This window comes from Cydia amplana, chromosome 3, assembly GCF_948474715.1.
Source record: "Cydia amplana chromosome 3, ilCydAmpl1.1, whole genome shotgun sequence".
NCBI lineage: Eukaryota > Metazoa > Arthropoda > Insecta > Lepidoptera > Tortricidae > Cydia > Cydia amplana.
This window is the reverse complement of record NC_086071.1, coordinates 11830078-11854168: the sequence shown is the minus strand read 5'-3', so window position 1 is coordinate 11854168 and position 24091 is coordinate 11830078. Positions and strand designations below refer to the sequence as shown.

Below are 24091 nucleotides of genomic sequence, written 5' to 3'. Positions count from 1 at the left end.
TAGCCGCTCTGACTATACTCAAGTTCATGTTAAGCCCCGTCTCCATATTGCGCGGCAAGCTATCGAACATTGGCTCGCGAGGCAGCCGCGCGCAATCGATACCGGACTGGCTCGCGAGCCAACTCGATCATTCGCTCGCTCGAACGCGGCTCGCGACGAACCATTCATTGTCGGTGTTTCGGCGCCCGGCAAAGGAATGTTCGCGCGCTGTTGGGACGGATGTGTACATAGTTGGCTCGCGAGCGCGGCGGCAGACATGAATAATGAAAAGTGTCGTACTTTAATTAAATTATACGGAACTAAACAGTTTCTATGGAATACTAAATGTAGTGATTATCGCAACAGATCATTAAGAAGTGATGCATGGAATGATAAGCGGCAGCTGCACGACGACGTACGTCCATGGTTCCCGAATACAAACTGGTCGGATTCGTCGGATCGCCTGCCGCGCGAGGCCGCCGCGCTATAGTTCAAGATGGCGCCGAACTTGGCTCGCGAGCCAAAATACAGGTTTGCCGCGGTCGAACATTGCTCGCGCGGCCGCCGCGCGATATCGAGACGCGGCTTACGACTGCAATTCGACATTATAAATACTTTTAGATGCTACATGTTCATCTTGCTATTTAGTATCAAGATAACTTAGCTAGCTTCCCGCTTGACCCTGCGTCACCACTTTAAATACTACGTTTCATAAACCAGGTCACCGTAAACAAAAAGTGAAGCCTCCGCCAAACCTACCGCTCAATAGAGGCGGCGAATCGTGGAGCCCCTCGGGCCGGGCGTACGTCACACTGACAATCCTCTTCTCCGCATGTAACGCCAACTCGCTGGCTCGCGAGCCAACCCGGTATCCATTGCGCGCGGCTGCCGCGCGAGCCAATGTTCGATGGTTTGCCGCGCGATATGGAGACAGGGCTTAACTCGCCAATCAGCGTTTCATTGACGCAATGGGTCTAGGGGAGTCTTAACATTTTCCTAATGCGATAAAAAGCCGATAACATATCAAGCGTCGCAACCAAATGTTATCTCTGTTTTTTTTCGCAATACATTTGGTAAATCAAACTACAATCATTCTATCAAGTATCAACGCGGCGCGCAACTCACTATTTTGCCAAATATTCGTGTTGCCGTAATACGACTTATACGACTCTGCATCTCTTTTGTTTTTCTATACCTACCTACTGAAGAAAGAGATGCAACAAGAATGTTTGTGAAAATTTTGACAAAAACAAAGTAAGCGCTTTGTGTGTAGGTAAGTAATGGTAGAAATCAGGGATGTTGCGGTGGCCGATTTTTTGCCATCCGCGGATGCGGATGTCAAGATAGGTACATAAAAAACGTCAAATATTACATTTTAGTAATTTTTATTTAAAAAAACCGGCCAAGTGCGAGTCGGAATCGCGTTCCAAGGGTTCCGTACATTAAGTCCCACTCACGCTTGACCACAGAATAACTAATAGTACTACCGTACAGAAAATTCACTCCTTCACAAAAGTCAGATTTAGGTATAAAATTATACCTTTGTCGCCGCCTGCAAGCAAAATTGAAACTTATAACCGCGCACGAACCGTGAATCTTCTTTGCGCGCCGCAGTTTTATGACCGAGCTGTGAGTGTCGGCACGGGGTTGTCACTTGACAAGTTTTTGTACCTATACCCACTGATTTATTATTTTTAAGATAAGTATGTAGGAATTACAAACGTTGATTATCTAAACATACATTTTTTATCCGGAGATAGTATGTCTGATTCTCACGGAAGTAAGTTTCGAAGCCATTGTGTATTTTCAATTTTGCGCGAGCGCCACGTGATGGCTCCTCTACACGATGGGCCAACACCGGCCACTCCAAGGGACGCATTTATGCGTTAGAGGGAGCAAGTGATATTGCTATCTCATTCTACCGCATGGCTGCGTCCCTTGGAGTGGCCGACGTTGGCCCATCATATAGAGGAACCATGACACGACTATATATACCGAGCGGCAGCCCAATGCCATTCGCCTGTCCGCTGGGCGCGCCGGCCAAATGTACCTAAACTGCGGAGTGACACCCCCCTGGCTTGACTGCTCATTTCTAATAAGTTTTTTTGGCTAATGACTAAATTACCTAGCAGTCTAGCACTTACGCCGATGCTAAGACGTTCTTGTACCGACCTGTTACGCATCCGCATTAAACTCCGCATCGATTTTATGCGGATGTTGAAAATAATGCGGATGCGGAAGTTCCGCGGTTGCGGATGCGGATATTCGCAACATCCCTGGTAGAAATAGCTACCGAAATAAGTACCTAATTCAAGCTATTACAAGTATTAATGTTGTTCAACCCAGCATGCCTTGCGCGTCGCCGTCGACCTAACGCACCAGTCGGAATGCATCAAGAAAAGCGTTGAAAGCCTCAAATCTTACCGAGATTATTTATACCTTAATTATAGTCAGCACCCTTGAGCGTATCAATGTATTAAAAATACTAAAATTGGAATCGAACTGGGTTACGCTCAAACGTACTGCGCGCCCGCTGTTGTGTTTGTGTTTTACAATTAACACTTTTGATATGAATATTTCTTAGGACACAACCAATAACTAACTTAAATATGCGAATCGCGGCAAATACAATTTTATAGTCGATTTGTTGATATTCCAAAATATCTGGTATGTGAGAGCTGTTCGCCGAGCCGTAATTCCCAAAGTCAAGTTCGTATAAAATCAAGTTTTTGCTTAAAATAATAATAAAACAACCAATTGATATTAAATTATAAATAAATAGACATGTCCTCCATGGAAAAAAACTTAAAAATTGTTAATACAATACTTAATAACTTGTAAGATATAAATAATATGCTGAATTTGGAATACCTTCCCTTTTTCGGAGCACATGCTTTAGCCTCATTTTGTTTGTTTAACAATAAAGTAATAAAACCACTGGTCAAATTTAATGAACTATGAAAATTAGTAATAGAGATCTTTTTTTTTTCATAATTGAGGAAATTAACATTTCTTAGTCCTACCAAATAATAATTACACGTCAAAATTAAAATTAAGCTACCTATAATGTCGGACAGTACTTCGGTTGAGAATTGGTTAAGAACAGAGTCCCATTTCTCTAGTATCTTTTATGTCACGTCACAGAACTAGCATTTCGTAGAAAACTTGTGTGAGTAAATCATTCATATTTTTTATGAAGGTTTATGTACCTATAAAAGATCTTAGGTAAGATCTATAAAATAATGCGCAGGTTTTCTACGACATAAAAATCCTACGAGATCTAACATTCCACAAATCGAGATGCTATCTAACACGAATACACGGGAGATGGGTCAGATCGGGCACTGAAAAATCCGAAGGTACTAACTTGTAAATCTCACAGGGCGACACAAACACGCCAGCGGGATTAGAGTCGGGCCGTTCTCGAGAACGTTCTCCGTTTACCATGAGAAATATTTATGAGAACGGACGAGAACTTCTTGAAAACAAAACGGAGAACGTCGTCGAGAACGTACTACAGTCGGCCAAAAATGTGGGCTACCACCCTACGGTTGAAGTTCGTTTGAACGTCATGAGACAACAAGGTCGATTTAATATTATGTCAGTGACAATAGGCTACATGACTATTTTTTTTATGGTATCAATCGATCGGGTTTGTTTTTAGGATCAAATGTCTATATGGGACCCATTGCATTAAAGTAAGACAAAAGTCAGAAATTGTAGTCAAAGTCCGACAGTCGCACTTCACTCGCGAAACGCCCTATACAAAACGGCCAGAGGCCGTGACGTCATCGCCCATCTTGTAGTATGGACAAAACAAGAAAATTGCGTTTTTGTCGGTGAAATATTGCGTTTATGTATATAGTTGCTATACAATATTTTTTTGGATGAAATGTAAGGAATCGAATGGTACCCTTACTTTTATCGTTTTTGGAAGTTAAAAAAAACTGAAATTTTGAAACTTTCAGGTCCTGTAATTTTGTAATTTTTCAATATTTTATTTTAATATCCACATTATTGTGATAAATTGCTCGTTTGCTATCTATTTTACTAGATTTTGTTATAAAATTCAACATGTGTCATCATCCCTATTGTCAACCTTAGCGATCGTTAGATCTTGTAGAAACTTTTGTCAAATCTGGTAGACCACTTTCTTGGCCCACTGTACAACCGGCAGCGGGTCCGGCCTCGTCCTCGTGTCCGGCCCCGGCCCCGGCCCCGGCCTCGTCCCCGGCCCCGGCCCCGGCCCCGGCCCCGGCCCCGGCGGGCTGGCTACTGCTTGTCGTCCTTGTCCCCGCGCTCGAACTCGGGCCCGGGCGCGGCGCCGTCCTCGAACACGATCTCCTCGGGGTCGGGCGCGCGCGGCAGGAACTCCGAGCCCGGGCAGATCTGCTTGAAGATCTGCTCCGCCTGGGGACGTACCGGTACAGTTAGCCGAGGGTTTCCTAACCCAACCGCCAAGGAACTGACGCTCCGAGCTAGACCGCTATACATCGGTTAAAACAAGTATATGGCGGTCGGCGGCAGTGTCGAGCGTGCACGCTCGGAGCGTGCGTCCCGTGGCCCTCGGGTCGGGTAATATGCATACGTGATCGACATGCGGCTCTTTCGAGCGACTGCGGCAGTTAATGAAAAATCATGTTCCCAATTTTAAAGTTTACGAGAGGTTATAATCGGCTTCATCTGATTCTGAATATTAAATGGGTAGGTAACTGACGAAACCGTTTCGAGCGATCACTAAAACTGAAAGCGGTCAGCCAGTCTAATATAGCGACGGATTCGAGACTTATAGCGGGCACATTTCACTAAACAGAAAAATCAAACTTTAAATAATATCCGATTTTTTCGTCCGCAGATGATATCAGCACCCCTAACACATAATTGGCGCGACAGTATCTCGCGACGAGATAACCCAACCGTCTTTTTAACCGACTTCCAAATCTCAAAGAAGGAGGTTATCAATTCGTTTGTATGTTTTTTTTTATTTTTTTATTTTTTTCTAACTATGTTAATAAAAGAGGGGCGGGTAGTCTATCTCGCCACGAGATACTGTCGCGCCAATCATGTGCTAGCCCAGCTGATAACGATATACAGGGCCCACAAACATTTGACTGTTAGCAGTAAGGCTGAATTAGACGGGGCGCGAACTCGCATGCGATTTTAGTTATATTGCGGACTGTTGGTTACGCCCAATTCAACCGACCAACCAAAACCCGCAATATAATGAAACTCGCATGCGAGTTCTCGCATCGTCTAAGTGTAAGGCCTGAGTGCACGCTCGGAGCGGAGAGTTCGGCGGGGCGGGCGAGCGTGAGATAGAGCGTCCAGATACAGAGGGCCTACCGCGAACCACGTTCGACGTGTTACCTCCCTGTCACACTTACGTACGAATTTACAAGTGCGACAGAGAGGCAACACGTCGAACGTGGTTCGCGGTAGGCGCTCTGGCCTCAGTGCACGCTCACCGCTCGTGTGAATCGGACGCAGCCACTTTCTTCCCTAGCCTCAAGACGTGTGCGTGAACAGTTTTCTGACTATTCTTGGAGCAACAACATTGATTTTTAAAATTAATTGTAAGATATTATAAGTATAGGTAATATAATAAAACTGAAAATAAATACTTTTATTTACATTCCATATCCAGTTTTGTTGCTAATTCTTTCCATATTTTGTTTTTATATATTCTATTTTTGTATAGAGTATGAGATGATAGCCAAAGTACTGGTTTATTTTGTATTTCAATAATTATTTGTTCGCTCGACATGACTGCACGCTCTTATCACCGCTGCAAATCTCAAACGGGTTTGAACCTGTCAGCGACGCCCCGCTCGACGCTGCATTGCCCGCAAACTTGCCCGCTCGACATTCACCATATGCAGCGTCGACTCAGGACACTAGTATGAGCTTCCTTTGTTTGACATGCACGCCGCACGCCCCGCCCCGCTGCACGCCCAACTCGAGCGTGCACTCAGGCCTTACACTAAATGAGCCCGTAGGCAGGAGGCACTGACCTGGTGCACGGCGCGGTCGAAGTCGAGGCCGGCGTCGGGCCCGGCGCACACGTGCACGCCGGCCGCGCCGCTCGCCGCGCCCAAGCTGGTGTCCGCCACGTTGTACACCAGCGACCACAGGCACTGGAAACGTTACAACAATATACACTGTCAAATCTATCAAGGGACGAAACATTTTTATTATTTTCCATGTCTCGAGACCATGAGGTCCCGGACCTTTGGGTGACGTGGGGCCGAAGCCAACCGCGCAGAGGCCCTTTAAAACAATAGGGAGTATTCAATCAATCAATAATCATTTATTTCAAATAACAAAGATTCATAATACATGGTTAGTAACATAATAAATAGCTCTCTAACTTATTCTCTACGTTAGTATTCTTATATCTAAGGTATTTGTACATTAATAACTAAATAAATACTTCATTGCAACAGTGCGCACATCACTCGACTACTTGAGCATACTTGTGCAAACTGCAGCAATGCCGTATAAGAGGACAATCAATCCTATCCGCTATCATGGCCAGGATGCTGTTGCTATCCCGCACCCTCCGCACCAGGGACGCGCACTTCTTTCTAATTGTTGCATAAAAGCAGTCAACTCTCGCCTCCGCAAACATCCCTGATGCGCTGCAGAAGCGGGGCAGCCGCATCAACACCCTGAACACATTATTATATTGTACGCGTAGGGCTGAGTACGTTTTTCGAATGTAGTTTACCCACAGGCTGCTCGTGGAAAAAGATGTGCAATAAGCTTTAAAAAGCGTTTTTTTAACTTCGTTGGAGCAACGAGCAAACATATTGGCTCTCACTGACAGCGCCCTACGCTCCCTTTCTAGATCACTATCGTCTTTAAGACTCGGAGTAAGTATATGCCCCAAGTATTTAAATTGCTGCACTCTGTTTAGTGGAGAACCATACAATTTAACCTCCGGCACACTACTAGGCACTTGGGTATTACTGCAATGTTTTGCCGCCAGAGTGCAGTACTTGCGCCTTTAGTAAATCATAAAGTAACTTATACATACTGTTTATTATACTGTTTTTAACAAGTTTTCACAGACAATAAAATATGACATTGATACATCAAGGCGGTTTGTTTACAAAGGGCCTACCGGGAAACGCGAAATCGTAACTCAGCTATCTGCCTCTTTATCGCTCGAAAATTTAGACTCTCTCGTTTGCGGTAGACCCTTAGATTGTAACTGATTGTGGGAGTGGCGCCCCCTACGCAGAGTTTCGCGTAATATTCCCTATTTAATCTAAATGCAAGGGATATACGTGGGGGATACCATCCCTGAGCGCACAATATGATACCTCCGGAGATGGTCCCCGCCAGAATATGCTGATGCATTTTTACAAGCTTTTGTTTCACCTGTCCCGTTGTCTGTAATCAAATCTTGCAAGTTAAATTTTATCCAATTCCCGGTTTCCGATTGAGCTGAAATTTTGCATACACATGTAAGTCGGGTGACAATGCAATATTATGGTACTATTGAGCTGATCTGAGGATGGAGACAGGAGGTGGCCGTAGGAACTCTGAGATGAAACAACGCAACCTAATTGTGTTAGGGTTTTTTAGAATTTTCTCGATGAGTATTAGTTGTCTGTCGTAAGAAAAGTACAGTCAGCGATAAAAGCTTGTACCAAAAATGAAATTTTTGCCAAAAACTTATTACTTTTTGACAGTCATTTGTCGATAAGTGATTGTCATCTTGGCTAGTCATGTCGCGTTGCTGTTACCTTGGGTCTGTCGTCGGGTGACTCGCCGGGGCCCATGTGGAAGATCTTCTCGGCATACGGCATGAGGTCGCTCTCCGCGTCCTTCACCTTGTTCGTGATGAAGTACACCACGACTGGAATGAGACGGATAAATACGATTATAAAGACGGAAATTAAACGTAAGCTCCGTGGGCTGATTCACGAACATTGTTCGAGTGTCATGTTATGTGTCAGACAATCATCACAAAATATAAGCCTTCAAGGCCCAATTTGCACCATCCCACTAACCCGTTAAGCGGTTAAACCGTTAACCCAGTGTCAAATTGTACTGGTAACCGTGGCAACTCCAGGTTTAACCGGTTAACCCTGGGTTAGTGATTGGTGCAGGTGGCCCTAAAAGGCAGAGGAATATACTTCCCACCTAATTCTGAACTTTATAACAAAGTGATAGGGTTCAATTTTGCTTAATTTTTGACACCCTTATGCCTTATAAAGGGTTTTAGGACAGCGATTCGAATTCCAATTGAGGTTAAAATTGGAATTTATAGAAAGACTGATAAAACTCAACAAACGCACTCAACTAGCCGTCTAGCTCTGGTCATTGATAAATTTAACATTAAACCATTGTAAAAGAAAAATAGTTCACTTATTTTCATAAACTACACTCATGGACAAATTTAGAGGAACGCAAAAAAATGTTTAATTACTAATTATGAAATTACTGTAGGTAGGTCCTGTGATCCAGTAATTAAACCTTTGTTTATGGGTTCCCTTGAATTTGTCAATGAGCTATATTTCGTTTCTGTGCGCGGCAATATGCCAAAATTAACATAATTTAAGAAAAGGACCGTGTATCATGCGAAAGAGGAATTTTAAATCACCGTTAGTTAAAGGCAATAAAAACCTCGTGCCGGACGGGCGTAAGTACCTACAGTTTACCTATTTAGCTGGACAATGTCGGTGAGTCATGCGAGGAGCAAAAACAGGGCACGTCAACATCGGTAGCTAGCAAAAAACGTCGTAAAAAGCGGCTAATAGCGAGCGCCCGACGCAGTCCCTAATACAAGTCTACACTGAATAGCGATTTTAATCATTTGGGTATAGAAAACTGTTTAACTGTACAGTCACATCAGATATATCGAAGTGGCCAAGGCGCTCAAAAATATCTGAACATGCACTATGTCTTGATAATACCTAGATGCCTTGTTAAGATATTTGTGAACACCTTTGCCGCTCCTACTGTAGGCGACTAGTAGGGGTACCTACAAGTCAGGTAGATTTATTACTATCAATATTTAAATGTTCTCATAGATCACGGCTTTTGAAGACATTCTTATTACTCACAAAAGCAGTGATTCTTAAGCTTTCAGTGATAATTAAGGGGCCACTCAACAATTTTATTAATGCCAGGGACGACCAACTGTTTGGAGGTTAAACACCTATGACGAATACAGTGAAAAAAAGCGGCCAAGTGCGAGTCGGACTCGCCCATGAAAGGTTCCGTATTTAGGCGATTTATGACGTATAAAAAAAACTACTTACTAGATCTCGTTCAAACCAATTTTCGGTGGAAGTTTACATGGTAATGTACATCATATATTTTTTTTAGTTTTATCATTCTCTTATTTTAGAAGTTACAGGGGGGGGGGGGACACACATTTTACCACTTTGGAAGTGTCTCTCGCGCAAACTATTCAGTTTAGAAAAAAATGATATTAGAAACCTCAATATCATTTTTGAAGACCTATCCATAGATACCCCACACGTATGGGTTTGATGAAAAAAAAAATTTTGAGTTTCAGTTCGAAGTATGGGGAACCCCAAAAATTTATTGTTTTTTTTCTATTTTTGTGTGAAAATCTTAATGCGGTTCACAGAATACATCTACTTACCAAGTTTCAACAGTATAGTTCTTATAGTTTCGGAGAAAAGTGGCTGTGACATACGGACGGACAGACAGACGGACAGACAGACAGACAGACAGACATGACGAATCTATAAGGGTTCCGTTTTTTGCCATTTGGCTACGGAACCCTAAAAAGGCTTGCGCTGTTGATAAGTTCGCGGACTTCAAGTGCTTCCAACCAGTTAAGAACCACTGAGATGGGTTGGGCAATTTTATTGAGTTGTTCACAATTTTTTTATGTTAATTTCTAATCAGGATCACCAACTATTTCGATCGTAATAGGAGAAAAAATGTGCCATTTTTTTCCATTCCGTTACCATTCTTCTTCTAAAAACTAGTGCCTACGCCAATTTTCGGGATTAGTCATCAAGCCGACCCCAGGCTCCCAAGAGCCGTGGCAATAAAAGCCGGGATAACGCGAGGAAGATGATTGTTACCATTCTTCATGAACTTTGTATGACTGTAATGGAATAGAAGGAACGAAAAATGTATGGAAATTCAGGGACACATTATTCTCCATTAAGTATGTCATTAGGATCTAAATTAAGAGAGAGTTTCTTTTATTTTTTTGCCATTTTTATATATTGTTACCTTTTTTGCCACTTTTGTGTTATTTCTAGTCAGGATCGCGAGCCCTTTTCATCCTTGTAGAAGAAAAAAAAAGTGTCCTAAAATTTCCATACATTTTTCAAACTAACCTTTTTGTTACAGCCATACACAGTATATGGGGAAATGGCAACACAATAGGAAAAAACTCTGGGACATTTTTTATCCCATTAAGATCGAAAGAGCTCGTGATTCTGAGTAGAAATAACACAAAAGTGGCAAAAAAGGTCACAATATATAACAATAACAAAAAATAAAAGAAACGCTAAATCCGGAGTAGAAATAACACAAAAATGTAAATACAATGAATGACCTTGTTCAAAAGGGGCATGCATATTTGATAAAGTAAGTACTCACACAACGGATTTTGATGCGGTTTTTTTTAATAGATAGTGATTCAAGAGGAAGGTTTATGTATAATTTGCGAACCCGTGCGAAGCCGGGGGGGTTCGCTAGTGTTTTTTTTTTTTTTATAAGGCACACTATACAGACGACATTCAATACATGATTACAATAATTAAGTGGTAGGCTTTGTATAGAAATGCCACCCAAAATAAGTGAGCACAGCAAGAACAATAAATAATAACGAGCAAAAACTATCCTAAAATAATATCCTAGTAATAGTGTTTTTTTTTTATAGTGTTTTTAACTACTACTGTTATTCTTTTTGAGAAATAAAAATATCTTTAAACCGACTTAAATATAAAATTACATAAATGATCTTAACATGTTAAATTGCTTACTATTGTTGTTGTGTAGTATGGTGGCCAAGAACCTTAAGACGAAACAGGAGCTGAGATTTAAATATTTCAGGTAAACATACCCGTCTCGCTAACGGAAGCGGCTCCTAAAACTAGTGCGATAAGGACAAGGCGAAAAATCCTGCGTAAAAATCTCAAAAATCGAGGTTTCGTACTCGACTGTTTCCTCCTCCAAAACTTAACCAATCGTAACCAGATTTGGAAATCTAAATGATTATGAAATTATCTGTGTCGGACCGTTTTGCTTTTTTGGCTAATTGATATCAGTTTTGAATACCACGCCTCTCATTGCGGCATAGTCAATTAGGCCATTTTGGCCATTTTTGAAGGGCTCTATAGCGCCTTAAAAACAAAAATGTCAAAAAAAGCAAAACGGTCCGACACAGATATTGACAATATTAATCTGTGTTGAAAAAATCATTGCTCTAGCTTCAAAACCCACGGAGGAAACAGTCGAGTACGTTTGTATGGAGAAATAACCACTCCTGTTGCCTCTTAACGACTTGCGTCTTGAAAACCGCTAGCCGTGAGTTGTTTGATAAAGTACTCACATAGTCCCTTGGGGCAGGAGCCGGTGGCGGGCCCCACCTCGAGCACGGTGACGGCGTGCTCCGAGTCGCCGAGCGGCGGGAAGCGCAGCAGCGTCAGCGGTTCCTTCTCGCTCGCCAGCATCGAAGCGTTCGTGATGAACACGCCCTATACACGACAACACACATTACTATTCAATGTCACAAGCCTTTTTGAGCTTCCTGTCGGAGTGGGCCTTAGTGGATGCTCATGTTGGGCGTGCAGCGGGGCGGGGCGTGCGGCGTGCATGTCAAACAAATGCAAACGTATAGGAGCTGCTTAGTGCACGCTGCTCAAATAACTTGTGAGCCCGACGCCACGCTGCACGCCCCGCCGAACGCTCCGCTCCGAGCGTCCACTTAGGCCTTACACTTAGTCAATTTGTGTAGTAATGTCCTATATTATTTATTTCTTTTATTTATTTAATGTGTCAAGACTTGCAATTGGAACTCACAGAAACTATTATAAGATAGCCGTGAAAATCTAAAGATCGAATCAATGGAAGTGACATGGCCATAGAGAAAAAATACATAGAGTGCTCACTCCATACATCAGTTCAGACTATTAATTTCTCTCTCTCGTCTCGAGTAGCGGAACTATCAGTACTGCTACTTGACAATAGATGTAGCACTGACCGGAAAGTCTTATCTCAACAACATAAGACTTTCCGGTCGGTGGCGACATCTATTGTCAAGTAGCAGTACTGATAGTTCCGCTACTCGATGCTAGATGCTAATAGTCTTTTTGGTATAGTTTGTAGCTTTCTAGTAGACCCCGAAGGCTTATCCTATTGTCTATTGTTCAGTAAAACCGCACGTGCTACTTACCTGCAAAAAAGGGTCCCAATTATTATATTTGGCACCTGAGCGCGGGCTAGTCCAACGCTCAAAAAACCAGTGTAGGTGCGCTCTCCGATAACGCGCCTTTGTTACGCATCTCGATGACACATTTTAGACTGGTTCTGTAGCGTTCGACTCGCCGGCACTCAGTAACCGAAGTACCGATTTTTTATGCAGGTGGTTGTGGCACGTGGCACGAGCGGTTTTTCTTAACAATAGACAATAGGATTAGCCTTCGGGGTCTATTAGAAAGCTACAAACTATACTAAAACTGATGTATGGAGTGAGCACTCTATGTATTTTTTTCTCTATGGACATGGCTATAATTAAGGTCACCTTGAAAAGTGTTTGAGAGCAATCGTGGATGCTGGGGTGGTCGCAGCAGAGCGTGTTAGAATAAAAACTCGAATATATTAAAATCCTCCTCAAAATTAAAAACATAGCTACATATTTTAAAGGTAGAAAATCCTCGAAACATGTCGAGCGATTATTCGACTAAAATTACGTAAGTAACTCGTTATTTTAATAATAGGTCGATAAGGTTTTAAAAATATAGTCGTGTAGGACTTCAATTCCACGGCAGTATGTTTATGGATAAACAAACTAACCTTTGAGATGTCGCAGCTCTCTGCCTGTTCATCAGAGAGATGTTCCTTGGGGCAGTTGTTGATACCAATAACCAGGTCGCAGTTCAGCGACTTATATAGACTTGCTAGAGATAGTGACCTGTATTACCCACGTCCACTGTCTTCAACCCCACTTCGATAAATTGTTAAGGCAGTATGTTTATGGATAAACAAACTAACCTTTGAGATGTCGCAGCTCTTTGCCTGTTCATCAGAGAGATGTTCCTTGGTGCAGTTGTTGATACCAATAACCAGGTGGTCGCAGTTAAGCGACTTATATAGACTTGCTAGCGATAGTGACATAGTAGTATTGCCCACCTCCACTGTCTTCAACTCCAACTGGTCGATAAACGGCGTTATTCATAAACGTCTGCTAAATTAATCAGCTGATGACCATAGTTTGTCCCTCTCTATGGCTTAACAACAGATAGGGACAAAGGACGATCATCAACTGATTGTTAGCAGCCGTTTATGAATAAAAGTAGATAAACAATGCTTGGCTTGCAATGTGGGTGTGTTGGCAATGTGGGCTTGTAGATAAACAAACCTTAGAGATGTCGCAGCGCTCTCCCGGTTCGTCGGAGAGCAGTTCCTTGGGGCAGTCGTTGATGCCGATGACGAGGTCGTCACAGTTCAGCGACTTTAAGACTTGCTAGCGATAGTGACCTGTATTGCCCAACTCCACTGTCTTCAACTCCAACTTGTCCATAAAGTGATTAAGGCGGCATGCTTGTAGATAAACAAACCTTAGAGATGTCGCAGCGCTCTCCCGGTTCGTCGGAGAGCAGTTCCTTGGGGCAGTCGATGATGCCGATGACGAGGTGGTCGCAGTTCAGCGACTTTAAGACTTGCTAGCGATAGTGACCTGTATTGCCCAACTCCACTGTCTTCAACTCCAACTTGTCCATAAAGTGATTAAGGCGGCATGCTTGTATTGTAGATAAACAAACCTTAGAGATGTCGCAGCGCTCCCCCGGTTCGTCGGAGAGGAGTTCCTTGGGGCAGTCGTTGATGCCGATGACGAGGTGGTCGCAGTTCAGCGACTTTAAGACTTGCTAGCGATAGTGACCTGTATTGCCCAACTCCACTGTCTTCAACTCCAACTTGTCCATAAAGTGATTAAGGCGGCATGCTTGTAGATAGACCAACCTTAGAGATGTCGCAGCGCTCTCCCGATTCGTCGGAGAGGAGTTCCTTGGGGCAGTCGTTGATGCCGATGACGAGGTGGTCGCAGTTGAGCGTCTTGGACTTGCTGGCGATGGTGACTTGCGTCTTGCCTTCCTCTACCGTCTTCGACTCCACCTTGTCGATGGGCCGGTTCAGGCAGTACACGCCGCCAAATACCGCGCACAATCTGTGTTTAAACACAGTAAAAAAAATTGTCAGGCAACAAAGGCCCATACATACATAATACCTTACAGACTAACATATGTACATACAATAATTATATACTTTAAAACTAAGAATTATTTTGGTGACACAACAGTTTTATGCTGCGTCACCGGTTTTGGTGAAGGGGTAGATTTACCCCTCTTCTCTGGCCTTCAAATTGGTGTGACGTCATAGCCATTTTAAATCTAAAATTATAGGTAAATAATAAAACAGCACTTTTCTAAAATAAAACCATTTTTATTTTTATAGTTTCTAATGGTTTGATATTGATTTCGTTAATACTGAGTTACCGTTCGGTAACATCAAAAAGCCGGATGCTATTTAGGATTCTTAAATTCTATATCAAAGATCTATTCTATTCCTGGCCATAACTTTAATGTTTTGTCCATTTTGCAGTAGAGATCGTGAAAAATAATCAGCTCACTCTTTATACATTTGTTTCAGTCACTAGATATCAATATCATACTTAATTTGATTTTAAAATTTTCATTGAAAGTCAAGTAGTAATTCGTCCATCCAAATGTTTGCTATGACGTCATCGCGCGGCATGCAATATTAGAAAGTCGCCTCAATTTCTTGCGACTTGGTGCACATTTGGGTCATTGAACCGCAGGAACATTTGCGTCCATAAATATCTATACATTGGTTTCAACTTACTTCGAAGAAATATGGTATAGAATTGTATACATATTTAATATCGTAACACTCATAATTTTCATGACGCATTTTTTGCAATTCGTGAGTAGGTACTCTAATTGCTTTTTTAAATCTTAAATAGGTATTGACTTACCCTTGATTGTAACAATAGCAATATTTACTGTCCTAGGTATAGAATAGATGGGTCTCCAAACTTTTTCACCTGAGGGCCTCCCGTGTCTTTTTCCATTTTCAACAGCAGTGGCGGCCAGATCGATGATAACGCCAATTCAACGGCGTAATTATCCAGATACCGCCATGGCGCTTTTTATAGTATTTTATGCAACCGTTGTTTAAGAGGGGTCAAAAGGGGAGTGGCGTGAGTAACAATTTGAGGCGAAGCCGAAAATTGTTAATAAAGACGCCACGAGTATTTTTTGACTCAGTTAAACAACGTTGCATACAATACTTTTTCTACGACCAAGCACTTACTTTGAAAAAAAAAATTGTAAATTTAACAAATATTTTCCATTCAACAAAAATAATACTTTAAACAAATGGAATCATATAGGACATATATGTAGGTAAACAAACCAAAAGTATACAGCTAAGATTTGCGACCCGGCCACCGCGCCCCGCGCCTCACGGCCGGTTGGTCAGCGTCACCTTCTTGTAACTCATGAGGCCCTGGTACTTGCTCTTAGTTAAATTACAATTTTGGACAGTTTTTTCTCGATTTTAACCACAGTAGCCTATGGAGTCTAACAAGCAACGCTAAGCGGTGTTCGTAGTCTATGGATCTTGCTATATTACGGGTGTCACATGCGCGTTTCTGACTTCTGAAGCAATTTTATTGTTTCTACTAGTTAGTACTCATCTGTCAGAGATGACAATTAAAATTAGGTTGGCAACAATGTATTTCATACAATATTTTTTAAGTGATTACACGAAGTATCGTAAAAGTACCAAAAAGATACTGCGTGTATACACAAATACTTTTTTGGGGAATAGATTAAAGACTTGTCTTGACAACTATAACATAGGGGTTTAAAGGTGTGTGTACGACCTTTTAAATGACAAATAAAAGTACGGGAGTAGAAAAAGTAAATAATTAAACATAAACTAATGTTCACCTGCAGAAGCACTGGGGCAGCTCGCCGCTGCCGTACATGGGCCAGAGGAAGGGTGTGTTCCCGTAACGGCCCAGGCTCATCAGCAACTTCTTGCACTCGCGCACGCCCTCGAGGCACGGCATGTGGTTGTCGCCGCCCGCGATCGCAAACAACACGTAGTGGATCAGAGTTTACCTGCAGAAGCACTGAGGCAGCTCGCCGCTGCCGTACATGGGCCAAAGGAAGGGTGTGTTCCCGTAACGGCCCAGGCTCATCAGGAACTTCTTGCACTCGCGCACGCCCTCGAGGCACGGCATGTGGTTGTCGCCGCCCGCGATCGCAAACAACACGTAGTGGATCAGAGTTTACCTGCAGAAGCACTGAGGCAGCTCGCCGCTGCCGTACATGGGCCAAAGGAAGGGTGTGTTCCCGTAACGGCCCAGGCTCATCAGGAACTTCTTGCACTCGCGCACGCCCTCGAGGCACGGCATGTGGTTGTCGCCGCCCGCGATCGCAAACAACACGTAGTGGATCAGAGTTTACCTGCAGAAGCACTGAGGCAGCTCGCCGCTGCCGTACATGGGCCAAAGGAAGGGTGTGTTCCCGTAACGGCCCAGGCTCATCAGGAACTTCTTGCACTCGCGCACGCCCTCGAGGCACGGCATGTGGTTGTCGCCGCCCGCGATCGCGAACAACACGTAGTGGACCAGGGTCGGCGTCAGACCCTTGTGGGTCAGGTACTCCTTGAACGTCTTGTCGTTCCAGTCTGTAAGCCGTCATGTGTTAAAACCTCTAAATAAGTTTAGATTTTGGAAAGTGCCCTTGTGGCCTATTTGTTGAATAAATATTGTAGTTGAAGTTATAAGGTGGTTCTCTATTTCTATTCATATTATTTTACGTTCTAAAGCTTAATACAATAACGCTACGATCTTACGATACTATACAGTTATTCTACCTCCATAAAATAGAAAAGGACGTTAGCCAACTGGTTAAAGTGGAGTCAAATATTTTGAATTCGTAGTTTGTATGGTTACATTGAACCACATCGTTGTCTAGAATGTCTTATCTTATTAGACTATATCCAGTTTTATAGAAATATAATAAATGTGGGTCATTCGTCGCCTTTTATAGACAATACAGACAGATACATAATATGTACATCCTTGAAGATAGTCAGCTAAGTCGAACGCAATGTTTAGAATGTCTAGGCCAAAAAAATTACGCAGCGTGACTAATCTACCCCAGAATTATGCTCAGTCTAATGCAATAGCTTCAAGGCCGTTTTAGCTATTACAATGCTACAATTGCATTCGATTGCATAGCTGTCAGCAGTTAAAAGAAATGTTTCGTAATTCACTTAGAATTTTTTTCGTAAAAAGTTTATTAAAGGGCTTTGTCAATATCATCATGAACAAACTAATCGTATTTGTTCCGACTTTTGAAAAGTCTCACGCCTTACTATTTAGGCTACTCTAACGCTGATTTCTATAATGACGAAATAAATTCAGATGTAAGAATATTGTCTACAATGGTCTCTTGATTTTTCTAAACAGTAATAGAGATTCTTAAATGAAGATCACGTTATGTTATGTGCTTGCCATCAAACGCTACCACAGAATAAATAATAGTACTAGGTACAAAAGATTCACTCGCTAACAAAACGCGTCTATTACGACAAATATGACCGCTAGGTGGCGCAAGCGCGAGCAGGTGTCCATTCCGTAGCGGTGCGGTGCGCGGCAACTACTATGGCTAGACACCAAAATTGGTATGGGCCGCATGTATAATATATATACTTGTAGGTACTTGTAGTGACGCGACGAAATCGCGGATTGAGCCACGCCTGGCGCTACATTAGTTTTAGTTGAACAGGGTAAACTCACCTTTAAACTCGTTGTTCATCTCCTCCTCATTGTACCCGACGATGGAGGTGAGCATCTTCATGAGCTGCCGCTTCTCAACGATGCCGACCGCCTCGGTGGCGAACACGTCGGCGCGCGAGCACGGCACGGGCGCCAGCCTGCCGTCCAGCCACGTGAGCACGCGCGTCACGCACCGGAACTCCGCGTAGCGCGCGATGTTGGACGAGATGAGCAGCTCTACCAACGGCCCGCGGGAGAACAGCAGCTGCGGGGTGCGGGGGGGTGCTGAGGGGCTACCGCCAAAACCGACGATTGCGGGGATCTTTCTCTTTTAGTCCAATGAAGGCCTAATTAGAGTGACAGAGAAAAATGCCCGAGCGAACTTTGATTTTCGCGGTTATAGCCCTGGTTCAGCGTCTACGCAGTTATCACACCGATGCGGATCCGTACGCCACACTGGTGTATGAGCAAGATAGCGCTATGCATGTATATAGCGATGTCGCGGCGTGCGGATCTGCATCCAACCCGACTTGACCGCCTTACACAAAAATAAATTATCTGATCAACTGTGCTCTACTAATGCATGATTATTGTCATACAATTAATAGAATCAATTTGAAACATTAATAAAAAAATTGTTTCACTTGTTTCCAATTAAAAAAAAACGATTCATTAATTAGAGGAGTGGAAGGACTTTCTTTAAACTTTCAGATTTCCAAAAAAACATGCTTGACAATTATTTTTTCACACCTGCCAGTGTAACCATTGAGTTTGAAAAACACTATAAATTGTTTTCCCTTTGCGTTGAACGGTAAGACGCCAGCTACATTAATTTGCGGCCAGAAAATAACTAAGAAGTAAGAGAGTTCAGTATACCTTGGGAGTCATGTCAATGTTGAACTTCCTGTACTCGGCCGCAAAGCTGGCTTGGCTCCAAACTTTCCTGGCTGGCTCTTTGGATTCTTCCCCATCCTCTTTTTTTTCTTCTTCTTGTGGTGCATCCCTTAGCATAATAAAAACCTTGCACTGAATGATATACTACTTCATAAGATTCAATTTGCTAACAATTTAACAATAAAGAGAATACTTTTTTTAATGAAATTTACATATTTAAGTATATGTTCATCATAGTGTGAAAAGCTAATTGTAATTTGAAAAATTGTGTTCAATCATGATTGAATTGAATTGATTATCATAATCAATCAATGCTTACACTTTTAGAGAGTTAAGTAGAATATGTAGGTATATTTTTTACATTCTAGAGTAGTACAAAACATAAACAAACTTTCTTATATTCAACTTCAGGAGGTTTTATTTCCATATCTATTTTTATGCATGATCAGATCTAGTTTTAGTTTAGAAATGTGTATACTTTTATAATTTGTAATTAACAAAGCAACAGTTGCAACAGATGAATGAACATCAAAATGTAAGTGAGTGACATTAATCATGTGCTGTTATCAGGCTAACTCGCAACAGTCCCAACTCGCAACGGTGTATACCCAACTTACTTTTCAATATACCAGTTCTCAGATACATTGTAGACCTGTTGCTGACGCTTAGGATCAGCATTGACTTCTTTGATGAATTTTTGCAGCCCATCGAAATTGTAGGATGCCCAGAGCCCACCATAGTGGTCGCTAGAGTCTAAGTGTAGAACATTCTTCCCTATTCTGCTGCAGGCTGCTGCTACTATCGACTCCACCATACCTAGGTAAATACAATAACATGTAAAGCCTCGTCTCCATATCGCGCGGCAAACCATCGAACATTGGCTCGCGCGGCAGTCGCGCGCAATGGATACCGGGCTGCCGCGCTAGCCATCGAGTTGGCTCGCGAGCCTGCCCGGTATCCATTGCGCGCGGCTGCCGCGCGAGCCAATGTTCGATGGTTTGCCGCGCGATATGGAGCCGGGGCTTTAGCCTAACATTCAGGCATACATTGATGAAAATGTGATGCATATGTCAGCTACCATATATAGAATTTGAAGTTAGGTTACCAAATTATTACCAAATATTGGCTTCTTAGCTTTATGAGAAGTATTAAAAAAATTATGTGACATATCTGACACTTTCAGTGTAACACTCCCATTACAATGTGTATTTATTCCACTATGCAGCCAAATAAAACTGAGACAAGACTGAGATTTTTGTGCTGGGTTCACGTAGAACTTCAAAATAAGAATAGTTTGTGTCCTAGAAACAGTTTTCCTTTATGTTTACTCATTAAGTACATATAATCATAGAGAAAAAAATACATAGAGTGCTCACTCCATACATCAGTTTTAGTACCAAAAAGACTATTAGCATCTAGCATCGAGTAGCGGAACTATCAGTACTGCTACTTGACAATAGATGTAGCCACCGACCTGAAAGTCTTATGCTGTTGAGATAAGACTTTCCGGTCGGTGCTACATCTATTGTCAAGTAGTAGTACTGATAGTTCCGCTACTCGATGCTAGATGTAGACACTGAAATTAAGTCTGAACTGATGTATGGAGTGAGCACTCTATGTATTTTTTTCTCTATGGTATAATATAATTTATTGATAATGTATGCAATAAATACAAATGCACTTATGTACAAGAACAATTTTCATTGAGCTAGTTATGCATATTTATTTTAATTCCATTAAAAATAATGTTCACGTAAAACGTGCATTTTGATTTGATTTGGATGTAGTTGCATTGGCATACGTAGACAATGACTGTCGACCTAAGCCAACTCTCGAAATATTAAATTAATTTGCGTCTGACAAATATTTCTACTCTTTGTATGATTATTAAAGTAATTATTGAACAAAATAAAACGTTGCCAATTAAACAAGTTAAACTTAAAATAAACTTCGATGTCACTGAAAAAACTCAGATCGATAAGTAGGCTGCTGTTACTGCCGTCACGCCCGGTATCGTTTTATAAAAAATATAGAGCATACCAGTTCCAACGACGATGACCTGGAAGTCGGTAGGTAAATCGTCGTCCATTTTTACTAATGTTTGTTCACTAAAGGGATTTAAATAATAAAACTTTAAAGCAAAGATAAAGACAACTGTTCAGAAAATGACTCGTTCTACAACACAGTACACTATATTATTTTATAGTAACTACTAAATCGTCTTGACAGCAAATCTGAAAGATTGACAAGCAGTCCAGATTATTCGAGCGACTGTTTAAAACGCTGACCGCATCCTGAACAGTGAGATGCCTTTTTAATGGCAACCCTGCTTTTCCGTATCAATAAAAAAGGAAACGGAAACTATCGATAAGAACCCGCGAATCAAAATTAAAATCTTTATAATAAAGGGTTGATAATGATTTAATGATATTAATGTATACGTTATACTGGTATCTTATCTTATACCTTTAAACGAGCAATTCTTGTTTATTTATTTACTATAGTCCGTCAACCAAATCTTGTCAGTAGTAATGTAAAGCAAACTAAAGTAGGGCAACACTCAAAGAGCAGTATTGCGCTAAGAATAGCAGCAATGTACATCGAACCAAAAGATTTTTTTTTTCCGCTGAGCGCGCCCTGCGTACGTTCCATAGAGTAACTTATATATACTTAGTACGTTCATTCATATTGTCACTCGCGGTTTATTGAAAAAATTTTAAACATGGACGGACAATTTAAAAGCGATGTTAAAACAATGTTAATCAAAATGATGAACAAATTTGAAGATATCAAAAACAACTGCCTATCGTAGTGCTTATATTCTCTTTGTTCCCTATCTAAGTATGTCTTCTATGTTTACTAAAATAAAATCATATCAAAATGCAGATAATTAGATAGTGCATATATTTGTTATTTACAATATAATATGCCACTTGTTAATGTAAATTAGTGTACTCTTCTGGATGAATATGACATACCTGTGTAATTTTTTTGATTGGTATATATTGTACAATAGGATTACATATTAAAAATAAAACAACTGATATTTGGGTGTTTATTTAATTTAAAGGTAAATAAGATAAGGGTCACTTTAGCTTACACTATAATTCAGGTCATTAATTGAAAAAATATAATGAAGTTACCAATGTTACCGGGTCACTTCAACCAAGCATAATACTCTGTAGTATTATTGCATCTTTGTAAATAGTCACAACTGATTGCTGAAAATATTAGACATGTGGGCCTATGGACGGTTTCCAGGACACAATTTATGGTCTTGTTGGATAGATTTAGGCATACGTTTTAATTTTATTTATGCCTTTTAACCCTAAAACAAAAAAACTTAACATAATCTTAAAAGTTCGAAAGAGTTCTTCCAGTATGTACTTGTCATAACCTCAATTTTTAGTAATGTTTACCATCAACGAGCATGATTGTACATTGTAGGCCCCTTAGCTTTGCTTATTCTTATTTAATGTATTGGTATTTAATGGTGACAGCAGAAATATCTCTTGAAACAGAAACGATTCAGAATGAAAACCAAATGAAAACAAATAAGGTGACGGCTGTCGTTCACGATCCACATTCCACAGATAAAACACAGATGACACGCATTTTGGAATTATTCGAACACAGTGTTGCTAACCCGCGATTTTTCAAATTTGCCGCCTTTTACTACTGACAAGATTTGGTTGACGGACTTTATTACTACAACTACGCAACGGATTTTGATGCGTTTTTTTTAAATAGATAGAGTGATTCAAGAGGATGGTTTATGTATAATTTGTTAACCCGTGCGAAGCCGAGGCGGGTCGCTAGTTTATATATATATATTTTGGGGATCTCGGAAACGGCTCTAACGATTTCGATGAAATTTGGTATATGGGGGTTTTCGGGGGCGAAAAACTGATCTAGCTCGGTGTTATCTCTGGGAAAACGCTCATTGTTGAGTTTTTATATATTATACGAGCAAAGCTCGGTCTCCCAGATATTAAGTTATCTAAATTACGAAATTTTTTATACCACCAAGTTGTTATTATTACGACGCGCAGCGCAGTGCGAAATTTGCGACGAAAGATTTGGTGATTGTGCTCCAAACGTGGTTTAACGTTTTACCTGCAATAATTCTGAAAGTATACTTCTGATTAAAAATTTGCTAGTCAAATATCACTAGCTATTTTATACTAAAATTATAACAAGTAGGCACTTAGCAGGGGCAAAATTAGACTTGTATTCATTTTTTTTCCTTACCAACTTTAATATTCTACAGTTTTGCTTAGTCTGCCCACGCAAATGTAATCTAGTTACCGCGTCAATTTTTTCATGGCATTTGTCCTAGAATCAAACGTTTAAAAATTCAATTTAAAAACTTCAATTTGCGTTAGCCTACTCTTAACGCTGATGGTGATGCAAATTGTATAAAGAATATGCAATTAGGGATGCTAAATCCAAAGAAACATAATCCTCAAGACTAATTTTGGGTTCTTGACATGGTAACTTCTGAGAAAAAAAAACCAGTTTTATAGTTACCACCAATTTACTTTGGTTGTACTGGTAGCTACTAGGAATTTTTTATTTTCACGCGTTCCCAGTGATAACATGAGAAAATGAAATCCTGTTGCTATCAGTTGTAACGATTTAATGGCCGCTAGGAATAACCCGAAAATAGTACCAACTACGTGAAACTTGCAGCTTCTGCAACTATAATTACGTACATGTCAGAGCTGCCTGTTAATCTGTAGTTTAGTTTTATGAGGCATTAATAAACCGGCCAATGTTTACTTGGGTAACCAACAATGTGATCATGAAAATGAAACAACAGATTACTTGTGTTTTATATTTACATTTTTTTACATACATTTCAACATTTTACAGGCTACTGGGAGCTCTTTTTAATTCGAGCAACGAACAGTTACATATAAACTAACACGTAAATCTAAATTGTAATAAAAACGACTTAGTGTGTAGGTAATCTACCTCAAATCGAACCGCGCGTGGCGACTGGCGATGTCAGCGGTAAACTGGACTGGAGTCAATAAAACTCCAGTGTCCGTTAACATTTGATAAGCGGTTATTAGATCCACAGTCCATACGGTCGCTGGGCACTTAAAAACGGGAGCTGATCAACGGATGCTACTACCCTAGAACAACAGTTTTCCATTCCACGTGATACCAGGACAC

At 41.2% G+C, this 24091-nt stretch overlaps 1 protein-coding gene across 1 annotated transcript; it reads right to left on the bottom strand.

The window, feature by feature from the left end:
- Positions 1-4222: 4222 nt before the first annotated feature.
- LOC134662843 (rab proteins geranylgeranyltransferase component A 1) lies at positions 4223-21093 on the bottom strand. The gene is made up of 10 exons (XM_063519165.1): positions 20951-21093; positions 19528-19726; positions 18893-19019; positions 18038-18281; positions 16698-16920; positions 14164-14368; positions 11534-11678; positions 7731-7843; positions 5991-6113; positions 4223-4389 (listed from the first exon to the last, which is right to left on the bottom strand). The coding sequence occupies exons 1-10, from the start codon at positions 20997-20999 to the stop codon at positions 4252-4254; spliced, it is 1566 nt and encodes a 521-aa protein (XP_063375235.1). The 5' UTR covers positions 21000-21093; the 3' UTR covers positions 4223-4251.
- Positions 21094-24091: the final 2998 nt, after the last annotated feature.

Excerpts from the sequence above, each read along its gene's own strand:
- LOC134662843 (XM_063519165.1), bottom strand. The coding sequence starts at position 20,999 with ATGGACGACGATTTACCTACCGACTTCCAGGTCATCGTCGTTGGAACT. Across the intron at positions 16,921-18,037 it reads GATGAACAACGAGTTTAAAG|ACTGGAACGACAAGACGTTC; the intron begins GTGAGTTTACCC and ends GACGGCTTACAG. Across the intron at positions 4,390-5,990 it reads TCGACCGCGCCGTGCACCAG|GCGGAGCAGATCTTCAAGCA; the intron begins GTCAGTGCCTCC and ends GTACGTCCCCAG.